Genomic DNA, 21,961 nt, shown 5'->3' on the forward strand with positions numbered 1-21,961 from the left:
TTTCTTGAGATGTTTAAACTTGCTGGGGTGATATATGATATTGAGCACAATCACATAGTGTTGCATTTTTCTCCTCAATAATGTTCTAACTTGATACTGAATGAAAAGCACGAGCAAAGTCAGTGGCGAATAAATTATTTGATATTTTGATTATATATGTTGGTGTGAAAAGAGATTTGTTGGCTTTAAATTATTATCGATAAAGGATATAAGCTCTCGCAAATCACTTTGCTGACATACCAAGGTCATGTCGATTATGGAACTCCCTCCCAACCTTGATTTTTCCCCTTGCATTTAATTACATGGCCAGATTCATGAAAGATGTCAATGAGTATAGTTTAATTCAATAATTTTGTACATTTAATTTCCTTTTCCTTTTTAAATCACCTGATTCGAAATTAAATATAACTAGGGTATTATTAACGGGTCGCTTTTCATCAGCTTTGATGGTAACATAGGTCCTGCAATCTATTGTTTGAAAAAAAATAAGAATTCAAGAATAGTATTTTAGTTTACCTTTTACAAGATTGATAGTGTAAGATCCATCGCAGGAATTGCCTGCGTTATCTGTAGCCGTACACGAGACAACACACGGCCCTGCTCCTGCGGGGTATGTCCCAGGCTCAGGAGTACAGATAACATCACGTAGTCCACTGCCCTCGTCGGTGGCTGTCATCGCAAAAATGTTGATCTCACGGTAATTTTCACCAGCAGCAAGATTTATTGTGATATCTTCTTGCGCTTCGAAGGCGGGGCATGTTTTATCTGTAAATAAAAGGCGCATAATTGTTTTTTACTTATCGATGCCATACACATCGTATATGTATCTCTCATGAACTTGTAAGAAATTCAAGTAGTGCACTGATCAAAAACGAAATTCTTTTTCATAAACTCTCACACTAAGGTATAATAAGGAAAGGCCTTTAAGTGGTTCAGGAATTATCTCAAAATAAAACACAATTTGTATCTGTAAAATAGGAAAATCGTAATTCCTCTACACTTCCGGTTAACGGTGGAGCTTCCCAGGTCATCTTCTTTGAATTATGCTACGGTCACAAAAGTTCGTACGAACGATCATTTCGTACGAATCTCCCTGTTTTTCCATTGTCTTCCCGAATTTCCATTGTCTGAAAATCGTTCATACGGCGTTCGTAGCAGTTCGTAAAGGCATTTGTGACCGAGGCTTTACTTAAGGGCATTCAAAAATCCTTGAGTATTATTTCATTTATATTTTTTGCAGATGACTCCAACCTTTTCATCTCTCACTCCCAGTCTAATACAAACACACTTCTTAGCATTAAGTACCATGGAAATCACATAGACTCCTAGAGCTATATTTTATTGGATTTTGCGCTACATCAAAGCAATTATATTGTATTATTAGACTATTTACAGAAGCAACAGATCGGATCAAGGTAAACAAACTTTACATGCAGAAAACTAATTATAGGCCTATGCGGTTTAGCAACAGAATCACTAGTCTTCCAGATAACATTTTATTCGATAATACTGTTCGTCAAAATGTTTCTACAACTCAATTCTTAGGGGTCCGTCACATCTTGGAATCCGCAGTACCATAATATATATGTAAAACCTTCTCATGAACCACCGGAGCTATTAATAAACTTTAATACCTCCTTTCTTCTGCTCTCCTCACTGTATATCATACCTTGATATACCATATATAAATTATTGAACACTGGCATGGGGCTGTGCGGGACGAGCACATTTAAGCAGGATACTTCTGCTACAGAACAAAATCTTAAGGATTGTTTTTCATGTAAACTACAGATCTCATATGGATACATTTTGTTTAAATACAAACTTTCAAGGTGAAGAATACCTATTGTTTTTTTAACTAGGCCAACTCGCGTATAAAATCAGGTAAAAATGACCTTCCTCCATTTTTACCGATATGTTTCACAAGAAAAACACTGTACATAATTATTCAAGGTAATGTAACTAGGCAAGGTAATGATAATCACTAATTGCTATTAACAACAAAAATAACGCGTTATTTTTCTCTCATAAAAATGTAAGAATCTCCTGGACCGACCTACTTCAAACGTAATAATAGGTCACTTTTTTTTTTTTTTTTTTTGGGGGGGGGGGGGGGTTGGTATTTTGAACACGTGCATAACGATCCCATATTCACTCTTGTCCCCGATCTTCACGTTCCAGTCTCACACTCTGTGATTCTCTCGCTCTCTCCCTCCCCCCCCCCCTCTCTCTCTCTCTATCCCTCTCTCTATCTCTCTCCTTATGTTATTATACATGTAATTGGCATACCGTATATTTGTATTTCCATTTTGACCACTTCTTTCTATCATTATGGAACTAAGTTTTAGGGTTTACGCCACATTAGCATTGCTTCTTTAGCAAGCTCCTCGGTTTTACTGTATACATTTGGATCAACAGTGTTTCGTTATCCTTTTCAGCTCTTCAATATTTCTATTTTGTCTTTTATACAATCTTATTTCATTATTTTATGTCATTAATTAATTCGTATGCACTTTGTACATGTTGAAATATCTTCATCTTGAAACAGAAATGTATACAAAATCAAATCAAATCAAATCAAATCAAATCAAATCAAAAATGTATATCAATCCGTTTGACTATGTAACTTGAATATTCATATCTTTATATCAATATCATACTTTGGTCTAAGCTTGAATAGCAAGTGAAAGCAATCATAAAGTAAACATCGATCAGGACTTTTTTAAACTCTCATATCGCTGGTTGAACATCTCCAAACAGGCCATACATCGTGAGAACAAAACTGGCCTCTATAAATCGGCAGGGATTAATATGTCAACTTACCTTCGCAAGAACTCAAAGTTGTCCATGATGGGTCGCCTTCACCTCCGTTAGTTTCTTTACAGTCAATGGGGGTTGAGTCAGCTGCTTCGTATCCAGGCTCACATGTGAGAGTTGCTGTGGTTCCGGCAGTGGCAGGATCGTTATCAGCCGCGTAGGCTCCATTAACTACAACACCGATGTCGCCACATGTTTTTTCTGTTTAAAAAAAACCCATTCAATTGTAACTTTTAGTAACGTTATAAATTGATCATCCTATCATGTTGGTATATTCGATAATATTAACAGCAATAGTAATGAATGTTTCTTCTAAAGTACTTTACAAGTTAGCCGACCAAAGAGCTTACAGTATCATTAGTCCGGTCACTGGATTCAATGCCGATTCTGCACTTTACAATCTACACTCCAATTATATTATTAATTATACACCTATAGCTCGGTGTATAATGCTCGGCGTTTTTAGAGTGCGCTGGCATGCACGAGCGACGGAACAGGCGACGATAAGAAACATCGGAACGTAATGATAGTGATGACAAGTTATGCATAAACTGTATCACTCATGTCATTTATCAGTTTGACTGTTTAAAATGATTACCTCTATCCAAACTTTTTTCAGAAGATTTTCCATTTCAAATGTCAATTTCACTCGTAATACGATGCGGTTTTCTGGTCAAATTTGCTACATTATTTTCCTATTAATACTAATCTCTAATCACCGGATTTTGATTTTATAATTCCTACTCTGTATGGGCCTAAAGCATTAATTTTTATAGCCTGCCCGTCAGTTTCACTGTTGACATTTGAATCAACAGTGTTTCGTTATCATTTTCAGTTCTTCAAAATTTCTATTTTGTCTTCTATACAATCTTATTTCATTGTTTTATGTCATTATTGAATTCATATGTACTTTGTACATGTAAAAACAAATTCATATTAAAACAGAAATGTATACAAAATCAAATCAAATCAAAAATGTATATCAATCCGTTTGACTATGTAACTTGAATATTCATATCTTTATATCAATATCATACTTTGGTCTAAGCTTGAATAGCAAGTGAAAGCAATCATAAAGTAAACATCGATCAGGACTTTTTTAAACTCTCATATCGCTGGTTGAACATCTCCAAACAGGCCATACATCGTGAGAACAAAACTGGCCTCTATAAATCGGCAGGGATTAATATGTCAACTTACCTTCGCAAGAACTCAAAGTTGTCCATGATGGGTCGCCTTCACCTCCGTTAGTTTCTTTACAGTCAATGGGGGTTGAGTCAGCTGCTTCGTATCCAGGCTCACATGTGAGAGTTGCTGTGGTTCCGGCAGTGGCAGGATCGTTATCAGCCGCGTAGGCTCCATTAACTACAACACCGATGTCGCCACATGTTTTTTCTGTTTAAAAAAAACCCATTCAATTGTAACTTTTAGTAACGTTATAAATTGATCATCCTATCATGTTGGTATATTCGATAATATTAACAGCAATAGTAATGAATGTTTCTTCTAAAGTACTTTACAAGTTAGCCGACCAAAGAGCTTACAGTATCATTAGTCCGGTCACTGGATTCAATGCCGATTCTGCACTTTACAATCTACACTCCAATTATATTATTAATTATACACCTATAGCTCGGTGTATAATGCTCGGCGTTTTTAGAGTGCGCTGGCATGCACGAGCGACGGAACAGGCGACGATAAGAAACATCGGAACGTAATGATAGTGATGACAAGTTATGCATAAACTGTATCACTCATGTCATTTATCAGTTTGACTGTTTAAAATGATTACCTCTGTCCAAACTTTTTTCAGAAGATTTTCCATTTCAAATGTCAATTTCACTCGTAATACGATGCGGTTTTCTGGTCAAATTTGCTACATTATTTTCCTATTAATACTAATCTCTAATCACCGGATTTTGATTTTATAATTCCTACTCTGTATGGGCCTAAAGCATTAATTTTTATAGCCTGCCCGTCAGTTTCACTGTTGACATTTGAATCAACAGTGTTTCGTTATCATTTTCAGTTCTTCAAAATTTCTATTTTGTCTTCTATACAATCTTATTTCATTGTTTTATGTCATTATTGAATTCATATGTACTTTGTACATGTAAAAACAAATTCATATTAAAACAGAAATGTATACAAAATCAAATCAAATCAAAAATGTATATCAATCCGTTTGACTATGTAACTTGAATATTCATATCTTTATATCAATATCATACTTTGGTCTAAGCTTGAATAGCAAGTGAAAGCAATCATAAAGTAAACATCGATCAGGACTTTTTTAAACTCTCATATCGCTGGTTGAACATCTCCAAACAGGCCATACATCGTGAGAACAAAACTGGCCTCTATAAATCGGCAGGGATTAATATGTCAACTTACCTTCGCAAGAACTCAAAGTTGTCCATGATGGGTCGCCTTCACCTCCGTTAGTTTCTTTACAGTCAATGGGGGTTGAGTCAGCTGCTTCGTATCCAGGCTCACATGTGAGAGTTGCTGTGGTTCCGGCAGTGGCAGGAATGGTATCAGCCGCGTAGGCTCCATTAACTACAACATCGATGTCGCCACATGTTTTTTCTGTATAAAAAAAACAAACATTCAATTGTAACTTTCAGTAACGTTATAAATTGATCATCCTATCGTGTTGGTATATTCGATAATATTAACAGCAATAGTAATGAAGTACTTTACAAGTTACAAGTTTAACTTTACAAGTTAGCCGACCAAAGAGCTTACAGTATCATTAGTCCGGTCACTGGATTTAATGCCGATTCTGCACTTTACAATGCACAATCTACACTCCAATGGGGAGCATTATACACCTATAGCTAGGTGTATATTGATCTAAGGGTGCGCTGGCACGAGGGAGGGAAAAGGCGTAGATAAGAAACATCGGTACGTAATGAGGGTGAAGACAAGGTATGCATAAACTGAAGCACTTAAGTAATTAATCAGTTTGACTTTTAAAATGATTACCTCTGTCCATACTTTAAAAAAAAGATTTTCCATTTCACATTTCAATTCTACTCGTTATACGATTCAGTTTTCTGGTCAAATTTGCAAATTTTGGGACATAGTAGCTTAAACAAGCACTTTCAACAGTCTACTAGAGTTTTCAATATCAATAAATTAGGCTCAATTTACAAATATCTTACAATCATTGTATCAAACTCTGACTTTCTCTTAATTTTCTTTTTAGATCTTAACCTAATCTTAGCCCATTGCCTTATTATTTTATTGAATGACTGATCACTCATCTATATACCGTTTTTATCATAAGTTTTTCTTTAAGACTTGGAATGCTCTGAAACAGTGCTCATTTCTTAAACTTGTGATTTGTACATTTTCCCTATGGTTTTCATGCCTGAATTGACAAACTTTATCTTCAAAAGCGCCCTTTTCTGCTAAATCTATCTTTACTGATGACTTTTGTAATATATAGACATTTCCTTCTTTGAACAGTGTTGACATCGCTGCTATATCAGAATCTTGGTTTACAATAGACCAGCTGGGTTGTCTTTACAAAATTACGGGCTATGACCTTCTTTTCAGACGAAAATCATAGCATACCCTGTACCGAACAGTTTCAGTAAAATACTGTGACAGATTACATCATTAGGGGTAGTAAAGAATAAAGGAGGTGCCAAATGTGTCATCCACATAACAAAGTTTCAACATTGATGTACTGTCTAGCTTTGTCAACTGTGTTATAGCAAGGACACATTATTGACACGTAGATGCTCGGCCAGTTGTAAATATGGCTTTACATATCTTATCGTAGGAATAGAGAAGCTACTTACGGATACATGTTGGTGCCGTCTGCCACGTTTCGTCATCTTGACAGCTAATGTCTCCTGGCCCATCCCTCCTGTAGCCATCATCGCAATCATACCATGCAGTACTACCAGGAACAGAGGGCGTGGCGCTTGGTTTTCCCACTCCGTTCTCTACAACAGGTGCGTCGCCACATGATAAGACTACAATGTACATTGAGTAAATAAGAAAAACAGGAATATTATGATTTAGTAGTGTGCATGCACATCATACACACAAATTTGATTTGTCATGACGTAATTTTCTAATGGTCATTTTACAAAACAACGTTTTCTCTCCAAAGATAAATTGTTTTGAACGATCACGCCTCTGCTCTTAAAACCGCTTTCTCTTAAAGATACTATTTCCTTTTTGCAGCCAATATCAAATGTTGTAGAACTTTGCTGGAATTATGAATATGTCATGTATGTCCTACCTGTGAAATTTAAACATTAGCAGTGTGCTAGTATTCAAATTATGCATGGAAACCTGTTTACCTTCTAGACTTCAACTCTCAGAGACTTCTGATCAGTGACTGACTGACTTTTTTATTTGGTAATAACATAAAATGAGCTGTTACAGTACATGCGCATTTGTCTACATTAATAACCTACTACTTGTAATGGCCAACCTTAAACTGAGTGAATCTTTGTGCAGCACAAAACGTAGGACCATTCGGTAAAAGGGTTTGAAAATCAGACTTTTACGTGTACTTAGGTTATTGCAATCACTTAAGTCGGTTCGACATCTAATGGTCATCATTTCCCCCTTAAAGCCATTTTCAAGCCCTTTCGTTTCTAAGGAAGTTCTAAATTAGTATTGTCTTTCAAATGCCGTTGGAATTTAACCTTTGTAATTTTTTGGCCTGTAAATGGGACATATAGTACCTTTAACAAACACTTTCAACAGTCTACTGGAGTTAATACAATCAATAAATTAGGCTAAATTTACCAATATCTTACAATCACTGGAGACTATTAAGTTGAGTATTTTGTTATTTTTGTTTAAGGTCTTTCTACATAAATGTGTTACCACTGAATGAACATCATATACGTGATTTACAACATGGCCATGATTCTCGTCAAAGTTCATTTTGATCTAGACAAAATTAACAATAGCACTAGATGACTACCTACTTACACGGTGAGGATGTAAACCCATCAAAAAGGTTTGCAGCCATGGAATGAGCAGTCCATCAGAAAAGGGGCAAGGTCAAAAGTGAACAGTTGCTAAATTCACTGGTAAGCACTGGTATTCGGTTGTACAGGACTGTACTACACAGCAGCCCTACACTCTTCAAAGAATTTAAAGAAGAATGCACAGCCGAACAAAAGCAGTCATTTTACGACATTTCACATTTGACATTGCCCCTTATATTGATGTAATGCAAGTTCCATGACTAAAAAATCATAACATGGGTATCATGTTAAAGAGGAATACACACATTTTCTACTCATACCAAACAAAGCGATTTATAAGGTGATGAAGCGGATCCTAATCAAATGATTGGTTGAGAGCGTTCACGCGACCAGGCATTTATTTTGCCTAACACGTAATTTTGATAATGACTGGTCATTACCAAATGCTAATGACCGGTCATTAGTAAAATCATTGCAAGGAAGAGGAGCAAGCAATATATAAAGTCGGGAATATGCAATAAAACTTAGGGTGCATGGAAGCACTTGAAGGTTTGAATTTGGCCGATTGTTTCTCATACTCCGTGTTGTAATGAATAGATTGATACTCGGCATGGAGTAATATGTGAACTTACATCGGCAAGAGCTTACACCTGTCCATGATGGATCGCCATTACCTCCGTCAGTTGCTTCACAGTCAATGGGGCTTGAGTTAACTGCTTCGTATCCAGCATCACACGAAAGAGTTGCCTGGGTTCCGGGAGTGGCAGGAATGGTATCAGCCGCGTAGGCTCCATTAACTACAACATCGATGTCGCCACATGTTTTTTCTGTATAAAAAAAAACCCCATTCAATTGTAACTTTCAGTAACGTTATAAATTGATCATCCTATCATGTTGGTATATTCGATAATATTAACAGCAATAGTAATGAAGTACTTTACAAGTTACAAGTTTAACTTTACAAGTTAGCCGACCAAAGAGCTTACAGTATCATTAGTCCGGTCACTGGATTCAATGCCGATTCTGCACTTTACAATGCACAATCTACACTCCAATGGGGAACATTATACACCTATAGCTAGGTGTATATTGATCTAAGGGTGCGCTGGCACGAGGGAGGGAAAAGGCGTAGATAAGAAACATCGGTACGTAATGAGGGTGAAGACAAGGTATGCATAAACTGTAGCACTTAAGTAATTAATCAGTTTGACTTTTAAAATGATTACCTCTGTCCATACTTTTAAAAGAAGATTTTCCATTTCACATTTCAATTCTACTCGTTATACGATTCAGTTTTCTGGTCAAATTTGCAAATTTTGGGACATAGTAGCTTAAACATGCACTTTCAACAGTCTACTGGAGTTTTCAATATCAATAAATTAGGCTCAATTTACAAATATCTTACAATCATTGTATCAAACTTTGACTTTCTCTTAATTTTCTTATTAGATCTTAACCTAATCTTAGCCCATTGCCTTATTATTTTATTGAATGACTGATCACTCATCTATATACCGTTTTTATCATAAGTTTTTCTTTAAGACTTGGAATGCTCTGAAACAGTGCTCATTTCTTAAACTTGTGATTTGTACATTTTCCCTATGGTTTTCATGCCTGAATTGACAAACTTTATCTTCAAAAGCGCCCTTTTCTGCTAAATCTATCTTTACTGATGACTTTTGTAATATATAGACATTTCCTTCTTTGAACAGTGTTGACATCGCTGCTATATCAGAATCTTGGTTTACAATAGACCAGCTGGGTTGTCTTTACAAAATTACGGGCTATGACCTTCTTTTTAGACGAAAATCATAGCATACCCTGCACCGAACAGTTTCAGTAAAATACTGTGACAGATTACATCATTAGGGGTAGTAAAGAATAAAGGAGGTGCCAAATGTGTCATCCACATAACAAAGTTTCAACATTGATGTACTGTCTAGCTTTGTCAACTGTGTTATAGCAAGGACACATTATTGACACGTAGATGCTCGGCCAGTTGTAAATATGGCTTTACATATCTTATCGTAGGAATAGAGAAGCTACTTACGGATACATGTTGGTGCCGTCTGCCACGTTTCGTCATCTTGACAGCTAATGTCTCCTGGCCCATCCCTCCTGTAGCCATCATCGCAATCATACCATGCAGTACTACCAGGAACAGAGGGCGTGGCGCTTGGTTTTCCCACTCCGTTCTCTACAACAGGTGCGTCGCCACATGATAAGACTACAATGTACATTGAGTAAATAAGAAAAACAGGAATATTATGATTTAGTAGTGTGCATGCACATCATACACACAAATTTGATTTGTCATGACGTAATTTTCTAATGGTCATTTTACAAAACAACGTTTTCTCTCCAAAGATAAATTGTTTTGAACGATCACGCCTCTGCTCTTAAAACCGCTTTCTCTTAAAGATACTATTTCCTTTTTGCAGCCAATATCAAATGTTGTAGAACTTTGCTGGAATTATGAATATGTCATGTATGTCCTACCTGTGAAATTTAAACATTAGCAGTGTGCTAGTATTCAAATTATGCATGGAAACCTGTTTACCTTCTAGACTTCAACTCTCAGAGACTTCTGATCAGTGACTGACTGACTTTTTTATTTGGTAATAACATAAAATGAGCTGTTACAGCCCAATAAACAGAACACTAAAAAATAACCTCTTTTGGGAGTGTATTTTAAGTGATTTTAAAGTATGGTGACTTTTGAACTAGATTTAAACATTATCGACACGTGCTTTCTTTTAAACAAAAAAGGTAATCCTGTTCACGTTTTCATCTAACCTAAAAACAACAGTTTTATCACGCGACTGGAGTAACGTGATTCCACTTACCTCTGTAAATCAAGTGTTTATGACCAAATAACCACTTGACCAAGTAACGAGTTTTTTTTCCGTTAACCGATGGTGGTAATAAATAGGTAATTATTTGGTCTTTTAAGCACCTTTATCGATTGGTTTCACAGGCTATCCAAGGTTGATGGTAATAATCACGTTACTTACACCGGCTAATCGTCTTATTGTTCTGTCCGTGAATCTCTGGTTGTATTAAATAAGTAATTTTGAGGTGTCTTACACACCTCTTTTGAATGGTTTCAAAGTTACCATAACTTTCTTGGTGATGATCACGTGGCTCAAGCTGATTACTAATCTAAGCTGTGAACTCGTGATATTTAGGTGTGAAAATTAGTAATTATTAGGTGCCTTAAAACACCTTTTTAAATGGTAGTCAAGGTTGCCATAAGTTCCGCGGTAATGATCTCGTGACTCAAACGGATTATTAATCTAAGCTGGGCATCCGTGCTTTATAGGTGTGAAAAATTAGTCATTATTAGGTGTCTTAAAACACCTTTTTAAATGGTTTTAAAGTTACCATAACGTTCTTGGTGATGATCACGTGGCTAAAACTGATTACTAACTATTCTAAGCTGTGAATTCGTGGTATTTAGGTGTGAAAAATTTGTAATTATTAGGTGTCTTAAAACAACTTTTTAAATGGTAGTCTAAGTTGCCATAAGTTCCGCCGTGATGATCTCGTGACTCAAACGGATTATTAATATAAGCTGGGCATCCGTGATTTCCAGGTGTGAAAAATTAGTAATTCTTAGGTGTCTGAAAACACCCTTTTAAATGGTGGTCAAAGTTACCATAAGTTCCGTGGTGATGATCTCGTGACTCAAACTGATTACTACTCTAAGCTGTGAATCCGTGATATTTAGGTGTGAACAATGAGTTATTTTGGGGTGTCTTGATGGTTTCACAGTTACCATTTAAGTTCCGTGGTGATAATCCCGTGACTGTTTGCATTTTTCTATTTGCACCAGTTGATAACTGACTGTTGGCATATTTCCAGTTGCACCAGTTGATGACTGACTGTTTGCATATTTCCAGTTGAACCAGCTGACACCAAATAATTTGCATATTGAATATGGGGTGCGTGCAGATCAATGTTTTTAAACAATTTATCTGAATTTACAGCATATTTTTTAATTACTGATGATTTAGTTATATGCAATTCATTTCGAAAATACTACAAATATTAATTACCAGTAATGGGGACATTTCGCTACTTCGTATAAATTACATTTAATTAAACATGAATAAGGAAAACATTAACTATGAACTAAAATGATTGCAATAAAATATAAGTATATGAAAACATTTCGATTAATTAAATTATGTAAGTCTACTTATTACCAATGCCTTTACATTGGGAATACAGACGTACCAGTATTGCAGTGTTGTTGCCGTTCAACTGGTTGGAAGTTTTACCAAATGGTTCTAATGGCTCAGCTAGACCAGTTGAATTCTAACTGGCCTGGATCAACTGGATCATTTAGCCTATTTCAATTGCCAGGGTTACCAGTTGGCATTAACTGGTTCATCAACTGGACCAGTTGCAACTAGCTTTCTCTTCTGGGATGTTTGCACCCAACCCCCCCCCCCCCCCCCCCGCCCCCCCCCCCCCCCCACACACACACACCCCCTCTAATCCCAAACTGCTTCCGGCGCGCCTGGACGTAATTAAGGAAGATCCAAAACACGATGTTCAGAAACGGGATGAGAACGTCATTATTTTGGTTCATTTATTGTGTAAAATCTGCGTAATTATTGGGTTGAACGCAGGTTACAGTAACATATTTCCTCTTCGACGTAAATTTCACGTGAATGAAGAAGATGATTCATCTCAAGTCAGCCTCGTAATATTCACGTGAATTTCACGCAGATATTCTGACTAAAACTATCACTAACGCTTCACTTGTTTCTGTGATGCGATTCTAAAACTTCTAAAGAATGTGATAATTTCGTTTATGAAGATGTAATTTCCTAACCAAACAAAAACGGGAGTATCAGGTTTACAAACCATGGTCTCCAAGGTAGGGATAATCACGTTATTATAATGGTGATATTGCAGTGACAATTGCGTTATTTAGTGTACGTGTGTTTTAAGTGACCTAGTGCAATAAACGTATTAACACATTTACGTAAATGTCAGGTGTTTGAAGAACGTTACTCTCCTCAAGTCGATACCTTGATATTGACGTGATTTTCACGTGATTTTGTTTATTGGGAGGTACATGCGCATTTGTCTACATTAATAACCTACTACTTGTAATGGCCAACCTTAAACTGAGTGAATCTTTGTGCAGCACAAAACGTAGGACCATTCGGTAAAAGGGTTTGAAAATCAGACTTTTACGTGTACTTAGGTTATTGCAATCACTTAAGTCGGTTCGACATCTAATGGTCATCATTTCCCCCCTTAAAGCCATTTTCAAGCCCTTTCGTTTCTAAGGAAAATCTAAATTAGTATTGTCTTTCAAATGCCGTTGGAATTTAACCTTTGTAATTTTTTGGCCTGTAAATGGGACATATAGTACCTTTAACAAACACTTTCAACAGTCTACTGGAGTTAATACAATCAATAAATTAGGCTAAATTTACCAATATCTTACAATCACTGGAGACTATTAAGTTGAGTATTTTGTTATTTTTGTTTAAGGTCTTTCTACATAAATGTGTTACCACTGAATGAACATCATATACGTGATTTACAACATGGCCATGATTCTCGTCAAAGTTCATTTTGATCTAGACAAAATTAACAATAGCACTAGATGACTACCTACTTACACGGTGAGGATGTAAACCCATCAAAAAGGTTTGCAGCCATGGAATGAGCAGTCCATCAGAAAAGGGGCAAGGTCAAAAGTGAACAGTTGCTAAATTCACTGGTAAGCACTGGTATTCGGTTGTACAGGACTGTACTACACAGCAGCCCTACACTCTTCAAAGAATTTATAGAAGAATGCACAGCCGAACAAGAGCAGTCATTTTACAACATTTCCCATTTGACATTGCCCCTTATACTGACGTATAGCAAGTTCTATGACTAACAAGAAGAATAACCACGCTTTTTACTTATACAAAACTTAACGATGATAATCAATTAGGTATATATGTGAGTTTCCAAACTGTTTTTGGAAGAGTTTATAAATCCTTAATGGAAACCTAACCCCAAAGAATAAGTGTAGGTATTCTGAAAAACAAGATGAATTCCTACCTTTTGATGTACAATAAATCTTACGAACGTGTATACAAGAGATATATAAATGAAGATATCTTTTCATGATGAAATGCCTTTTAGCATGACATGAGCGCAGCCATTTTCTTGAAAACGTGACGTAACAGGCTGGCGGAGTTGTACATGTATCATGCATCAAGCTTTAATTGGAAAGACTTTTTAATTCAAAAACATAATTTATTTTTCATTGTGAAACCGTTTAGCCGGGAAGGTAAAAATAACATTTGGTGAAAAATATACATTAGGGTAACAATTTTAACTAATTTGTTTAAAAATACTAAAATATAGTGGTTGAAAATCAATTCTATTTATGCGATACCTTTACCCTAGAACAGCACCAACTGATTGTGCGTTCTAGCAATTGTAGTACAAATGATAATCGCAAGTAAAATGAAATGCTTCAACACCACAAACACCTGGGAAGGAAGCATCCATAAATTTGAATACATTTATTTGATAAACGACTTCGCATAATATAGTGCGTCATGCTAACAAGAAAATGGCAATGCCCATGTCTTGCTGAAAAACTGTACTTGGTTTATGCCTTTCTCATACACTTAGGTGGAGAATCTTGTAGATTGATGGGCAAGGATGCAATAAATCTCTCAGAACAACTAAAGTTATGCATTGGGGTTAGGTTTCATTTAATGTTAACCAACTATTCTGTTTGCATGTCTCCTTTAACCAACTGCGATAACACTCGTGTATCATACGCATGAAATACGAATATATGCCTTCGCTTTTTGGCCCCGTCAGACCTGGTCATCAATCTCCTTCAAATTGTTTTTAGGCTTATAGATATGTATGTCTAGATGTGCATTACGGCAGGCACGTGGCTATGATTTTATTTTAAGGGGTGAAGCTAAGGAGGGGGGCTCCCCCCTCCCCTCCTTCGCGAAGCGCGGAAGCTTTGACGTTTCATTAAATTATTAGAGAAAGAAGATTTGTTGTCCCGTTCTCGTCTCTTAATCCTTGTCTGAATTCAGTTTTCCCCCTCCCGCGCGAGGCGCGGAAGCTTTGACGTTTCATTAAATTATTAGAGCAACAGAGAAGACGATTCGTTGTACCGTTCTCGACTCTTAATCCTTGTCTGAATTTTGAAAAATGTTTCTTTGTCTGCTCCTTTTTCTTCGTACGTCCTCTTCATTTTTTTCTCTCTCTCTTTCTTTTTTGGCCGGCGTTTTGGGACGACCGCCGCCACCGCCCCCCCCCCTTTTAACAATAACTTTTGAACCAAGGCTTGAATTGTTCTGAAACTTGGCTCATATCTTTTCCTAATGATTGTCGATGTATTCTACGAATTTCACACATAAATTATCAGGCTTACTGATATAAGGCCCTGTTTCTGCCAAATTTCTTTATCATTATAATCTGTATTAAATATTGCCTTTATCTGATGTTTGTATTGGATATTATAACCTTATCTTAGCCCATTGCCTTACAAGCTTAAATGAATGACTGGTCACTCATCTAAATTCCGTTTTCCTAATAACTTTTTCTTTAAGACTTGGATTGCTTTGAAACTTTGTTTATATATTAAACTTTTGATTGTACATTTTCCCTATGGTTTTCATGCCTGAATTAACAAGCTTTATTTTCAAAAGCGCTCTCTTCTGCTAAATCTATCTTTACTTACCTTTTTGTATTCATTGATTTTATTTCTTGAAACTCCAATTTTTTATCGTACACAACATAGAAACAAAATATTTCTCCATAGTCCTAATTTATACAAAACTGCAAAATACTTATAACAAAGCTTTTTTATCATTATATAATCAACATAAATACAACATAATTCATTTTTAACACTTATCATGCCACAGGGTTAATCCCCATAGTGCCAAGCTACAAATCCCCCCGTGCCAAATTTATGTTGAGATAATCCGATTAACGCGATGGTACTATGAATAGGAATGGGAAACACACAGCACAGTACAATGAGAATGAACAATAACTAAAATATATCACAATTACATAATAGGAAAGTATTATCGCACTACACAGTTATAACATCTAAAAAACTAGAACAAGCATTGCTCTTTTCTTCAGGATAAGACTGAATACTTTTTTTTAAATGAGTTTCATATTTCCCATGGTATCATTATACAGAATTGAAATCATGAGTTTTGTTTTGTTTTATTAAATCACAATTTCCCCCAAAAAAATCCCCCTTCCTTTCCTCCTCCCTAACTCCTTGGACTTATCCCACCTCCCCCTATATATATATTGATATTGCTTTCCGAAATGTAGAAAATCTATTGCAGAACAGTAAAAACCTTGTGCATGAAAGGAGGCGAAACGAGTTGGCCTCTTCCACTTGATAAAAGGGCCTTGATAAAATCCTCACACTTTCAGGGCCTCGGCAAATGAAGGCTCCTCGAATGTAAGCCTAAAAATGATGCTTTCATGTGTGAGGGAGTGTATCGATTAAACGAGTGAATGTTGAGTTTTTAATGTTGAAACTTTGCGTTTAAGAGCAAAATAAAGGCTATTATTCATTATACATGAACAAATTATTTCAGAGTTATTAGGTGATACGTACGTAGACGTATCACCTTTTGATTTCGTCAAGATTTTTATTATTTATTTATTTATTTATTAGGTGATACGTACGTAGACGTATCACCTTTTGATTTCGTCAAGATTTTTATTATTTATTTATTTATTTATTTATTTATTATTATTCTTCCTCGAATTTGTTCGCAGGATATCTCAAGACTGAATAAAGCCATTATCATGAAACTTGCCATGATGATAGATCTTAGTCTAACTTAGAACTGCGTGACTTTTCAAAGACTCAAAATTATCGTGACGTCATCCAGGCGCCATTTTGTGAAAATAAACTTATGATCATATCTTCATAACGGAAAGGAATTTTTCATTCATATTTATCAGGAAGAAGATCAATATCCATCCGGTCAATTTCAGATCAATAAACGTGCGCAAATGCGCGCGTGCGCGTTCGTACGCGCGTTTACGCGCGCGAAAAAAATTAAAATGCTCCAAATCATCCCAAATTTTTTTTGCATACGTTTCAGGCCATATGGAGCATTTGACAAAAAATCACGCAAACGCGCATGCGCGCGCGTTTTTTGCGCGTACTAGCATTTTGCAACATAGAATCGCCGAATGTTCTCTATCATCATATTTGGTACATCTTTCCAAGCATTTTGATAACTTGTTCACCTTTTAATAACGCAATGAGCGTCCGTCAAAGTTGACAGCGCGCGCGGACCTGCGTTATCTTTATCCACAATACATGAGCAAAAACATGTCTATACAAAATTCTTTGTAACTCTTCAGAATAGATAGAAACTCCCAATATTTTTTCATATTTAGATAGGTTATAAGTTGGAGATATGATTTCATGTCTCATTTGACCCTCAATTAACTCATAACGTCATCATAATGGCCTCCAAACTCAAAATTTCAATTTGCATATTATGACGTCAGCATAATTTTGGAAAATTGATTGTATCTCTGTAAATATTGATTGATTTTCTTTTAAATTTTGATATGTTCTACCTGAAACAATTTTCTACAAATAAATAATCCACAATTTTCCATTTTGACAAAGGCATCATGGCGTATTTTTGCAATTAAAGAAGGCATGTCAATTTTTCACATTTTACGTGTATTCTCTATGGGACATGACTTTTTCTCAAAACTGGATTCTACACTCCTGTCTTTCGCGAGCAAAATCTCTGTTGTTTTAGCTTCGTTTTCGCTGAACTTCGGATATGTTGTAGCTGAGACAATGAGCTATCACAAGTGCGCCCTTTATATTTCGATTAGATGCCGGGATCATGCTCATATTTCACTTGCAAAGTAGGATTTCAGAATTCCATTTCCCGTTTACGTGTAATCGCTATGGGAAATGTTTTGGTATATCGGTAACGCACTTGACTTCCAATCTCGAGATCCCTGGTTCGAGTCCGGGTGTCTCCAACAATTTTTTTCTTCACTTTTTTTTCCTTTTGACCTTCACTGTACCATCTCCTTTGATTATTAAAACACGTAGAATCGCAAATAATGTCACAAACAACCCTTTTTACTTTATTATTACCCTATTTTCACTTAATCCATTACTTTTTGCGTGTAATCTCTATGGGAGATGACTTTTTCTCAAATCTGGAGTCTACATTCCTGTCTTTTGCGAGCAATATCGCCGTTATTTCTGCTTGGATTTTGTTGACTTTTGAGTAAGTTGTAGCTGAGACTATATGCTATCTAAATCAACCCTCATTTTTTCAATAAGATGTCATGATCGCGCTCATGATCAGGATCATTATCATCATGATCATCATTATCATAATGATGATAATCATTTATCAATTACATTTTCATTTCTTTGAATAAGATAAAATCGTCAAAAGGTGTTCTTCATGATGTAAATTAGAGTCAAATGTGTAACTGGTTACTGCACCGGGTCAAAGGTCATATATTGTTTCAATCTATCTTCCCTAGATCCATGATGATCAAGGAGACACAATTTAATCTTGACATATGAATAGATCATAATGGGAGAAGCATATAAATGGGAGAAGCATTTTACAAAATAATATATCGTGTAATGCATTATTCGTTATGTAAACCATTATCATACGTATCACCTAATTCGTCTAAGTGACGAATTAAAGTCTAGTATTTATTTTGTGTCTGTATAGAAGAAATTATTATTATTCTTCCTCAATTTTGTTCGCAGGATTTCTCAAGAATGGCAAAAGCCGTTGTCATGAAACTTTCAAAAATGATAGATCTTATTCTAACTTAGAACTGCATGACTTTTCAAAGACTCAAAATTATCGTGATGTCATCCAGGCGCCATTTTGTGAAAATCAACATATGATCATATCTTCATAACGGAAACTAATTTTTCATTCATATTTATCATGAATAAGATCAATATCCTTCCGGTCAATTTCAGATAAAAAAACGTGCGCAAATTCGCGCGTACGCGTTCGTGTGCGCGTTTACGTGCGCGCAAAAATTAAAAATGCTCCAAATCATCCCTAATTTTTTTGGCATACGTTTCAAGCCATATGGAGCATTTGACAAAAAATCACTCAAACGCACATGCGCGCGCGTTTTTTGCGCGTTCTGGCATTTTGCAACATATAATCGCCAAATTTTCTCTGTCATCATGTTGAGCACATTTTTCCAGGCATTTTGATACCATATTCATCTCTTTATCACTAATAATAACGGAATGAACGTCTGTTCAAGATAATATCCGTGCGCGCGAGCTCATGTATTACATAGTATATATGGGCAAAAACATGCCTATAAAAAAGTCCATTGGGATGAATAAGGACTGCCAAGTTTTTTTCATATTTTGATAGAGTATGAGTCGGAGATATGATTTCATAGCTCACTTGGCCATTAAATACATCTTGACGTCATCATAATGGCCTTGGAAGTCAAAATACAAAATTGCATATTATGACGTCATTATATTTATGGAAAATTTAGTGTATTTCTCATAATATTGACTGATTTTCTTTCAAATAGCGGTATCTTGTAGTTGAGGCAATTGCCTTCAAGATAAAGACACACTACTTTTTATTTCATTGACGTCATCATAGTACAAAATTCAATTAAAGGCCACATTTCAGAATTTTCTTAATTGGAGTGTTATGCCTAAGGAAGGTGAATTTCGTTCAAATCATAAATCTTCATGACATTGATCTTTGAGCACTATCTAGCTCATTTGTATTCTATGTTCTTCCAAATTTTGATACGGTGTAGCTAATAAATTATCTACAATATTGACGTACATCATTTATCATTTCGATGACATCATAATAGTGAAAATTTCAATTAAAGGCGACATGTCAGAATTTTCTTAGTTTGCGTGTTAGGCGACTTTTTCTGAAATCCTGATTCTACAAATCTCTATCGAATACCTGAAGGGGGCGCTATACCACTCTTAATCATGGTCTTTATCGTATTTATGATCATTATCATTAGATCATCATCGGCACACTTTCATGATAACAAAATAGCACGTATCACCTAATTCGTCAAAGTGACGAATTAAAGTCTAGTTTATTTATTATTATTCTTCCTCGAATTTGTTCGCAGGATATCTCAAGACTGAATAAAGCCATTATCATGAAACTTGCCATGATGATAGATCTTAGTCTAACTTAGAACTGCGTGACTTTTCAAAGACTCAAAATTATCGTGACGTCATCCAGGCGCCATTTTGTGAAAATAAACTTATGATCATATCTTCAAAACGGAAAGGAATTTTTCATTCATATTTATCAGGAAGAAGATCAATATCCATCCGGTCAATTTCAGATCAATAAACGTGCGCAAACGCGCGCGTGCGCGTTCGTACGCGCGTTTACGCGCGCGAAAAAAATTAAAATGCTCCAAATCATCCCAAATTTTTTTGCATACGTTTCAGGCCATATGGAGCATTTGACAAAAAATCACGCAAACGCGCATGCGCGCGCGTTTTTTGCGCGTACTAGCATTTTGCAACATAGAATCGCCGAATGTTCTCTATCATCATATTTGGTACATCTTTCCAAGCATTTTGATAACTTGTTCACCTTTTAATAACGCAATGAGCGTCCGTCAAAGTTGACAGCGCGCGCGGACCTGCGTTATCTTTATCCACAATACATGAGCAAAAACATGTCTATACAAAATTCTTTGTAACTCTTCAGAATAGATAGAAACTCCCAATATTTTTTCATATTTAGATAGGTTATAAGTTGGAGATATGATTTCATGTCTCATTTGACCCTCAATTAACTCATAACGTCATCATAATGGCCTCCAAACTCAAAATTTCAATTTGCATATTATGACGTCAGCATAATTTTGGAAAATTGATTGTATCTCTGTAAATATTGATTGATTTTCTTTTAAATTTTGATATGTTCTACCTGAGACAATTTTCTACAAATAAATAATCCACAATTTTCCATTTTGACAAAGGCATCATGGCGTATTTTTGCAATTAAAGAAGGCATGTCAATTTTTCACATTTTACGTGTATTCTCTATGGGACATGACTTTTTCTCAAAACTGGATTCTACACTCCTGTCTTTCGCGAGCAAAATCTCTGTTGTTTTAGCTTCGTTTTCGCTGAACTTCGGATATGTTGTAGCTGAGACAATGAGCTATCACAAGTGCGCCCTTTATTTTTCGATTAGATGCCGGGATCATGCTCATATTTCACTTGCAAAGTAGGATTTCAGAATTCCATTTCCCGTTTACGTGTAATCGCTATGGGAAATGTTTTGGTATATCGGTAACGCACTTGACTTCCAATCTCGAGATCCCTGGTTCGAGTCCGGGTGTCTCCAACAATTTTTTTCTTCACTTTTTTTTCCTTTTGACCTTCACTGTACCATCTCCTTTGATTATTAAAACACGTAGAATCGCAAATAATGTCACAAACAACCCTTTTTACTTTATTATTACCCTATTTTCACTTAATCCATTACTTTTTGCGTGTAATCTCTATGGGAGATGACTTTTTCTCAAATCTGGAGTCTACATTCCTGTCTTTTGCGAGCAATATCGCCGTTATTTCTGCTTGGATTTTGTTGACTTTTGAGTAAGTTGTAGCTGAGACTATATGCTATCTAAATCAACCCTCATTTTTTCAATAAGATGTCATGATCGCGCTCATGATCATGATCATTATCATCATGATCATCATTATCATAATGATGATAATCATTTATCAATTACATTTTCATTTCTTTGAATAAGATAAAATCGTCAAAAGGTGTTCTTCATGATGTAAATTAGAGTCAAATGTGTAACTGGTTACTGCACAGGGTCAAAGGTCATATATTGTTTCAATCTATCTTCCCTAGATCCATGATGATCAAGGAGACACAATTTAATCTTGACATATGAATAGATCATAATGGGAGAAGCATATAAATGGGAGAAGCATTTTACAAAATAATATATCGTGTAATGCATTATTCGTTATGTAAACCATTATCATACGTATCACCTAATTCGTCTAAGTGACGAATTAAAGTCTAGTTTTTCTATTGTCTTCCTATGGGGCCCGTTGGTATTGTGAAGGGACAAACATTATTTAACCC

The 21,961-nt window shown here is 35.8% G+C and overlaps 1 protein-coding gene across 2 annotated transcripts in view; it reads right to left on the minus strand.

Annotated features, from left to right (window-relative positions):
* Positions 1-21,961, minus strand: part of LOC585529 (sushi, von Willebrand factor type A, EGF and pentraxin domain-containing protein 1) — a 48,324-nt gene that overhangs the window by 21,059 nt on the left and 5,304 nt on the right. Inside the window, exons 3-9 of one of the 2 annotated variants that reach the window (XM_030987890.1) lie at positions 9,832-10,008; positions 8,414-8,608; positions 6,630-6,806; positions 5,212-5,406; positions 4,018-4,212; positions 2,824-3,018; positions 517-765 (exon numbers count right to left, since the gene is read on the minus strand). In XM_030987890.1, coding sequence (XP_030843750.1) covers positions 517-765; positions 2,824-3,018; positions 4,018-4,212; positions 5,212-5,406; positions 6,630-6,806; positions 8,414-8,608; positions 9,832-10,008 — 1,383 coding nt within the window. The remainder of the gene's footprint in view (positions 1-516; positions 766-2,823; positions 3,019-4,017; positions 4,213-5,211; positions 5,407-6,629; positions 6,807-8,413; positions 8,609-9,831; positions 10,009-21,961) is intronic. The other variant, XM_030987891.1, reaches the window with a different exon arrangement.

This window comes from Strongylocentrotus purpuratus, unplaced genomic scaffold, assembly GCF_000002235.5.
Source record: "Strongylocentrotus purpuratus isolate Spur 01 unplaced genomic scaffold, Spur_5.0 spur5_scaffold_17, whole genome shotgun sequence".
NCBI classification, from domain to species: Eukaryota; Metazoa; Echinodermata; class Echinoidea; order Camarodonta; family Strongylocentrotidae; genus Strongylocentrotus; species Strongylocentrotus purpuratus.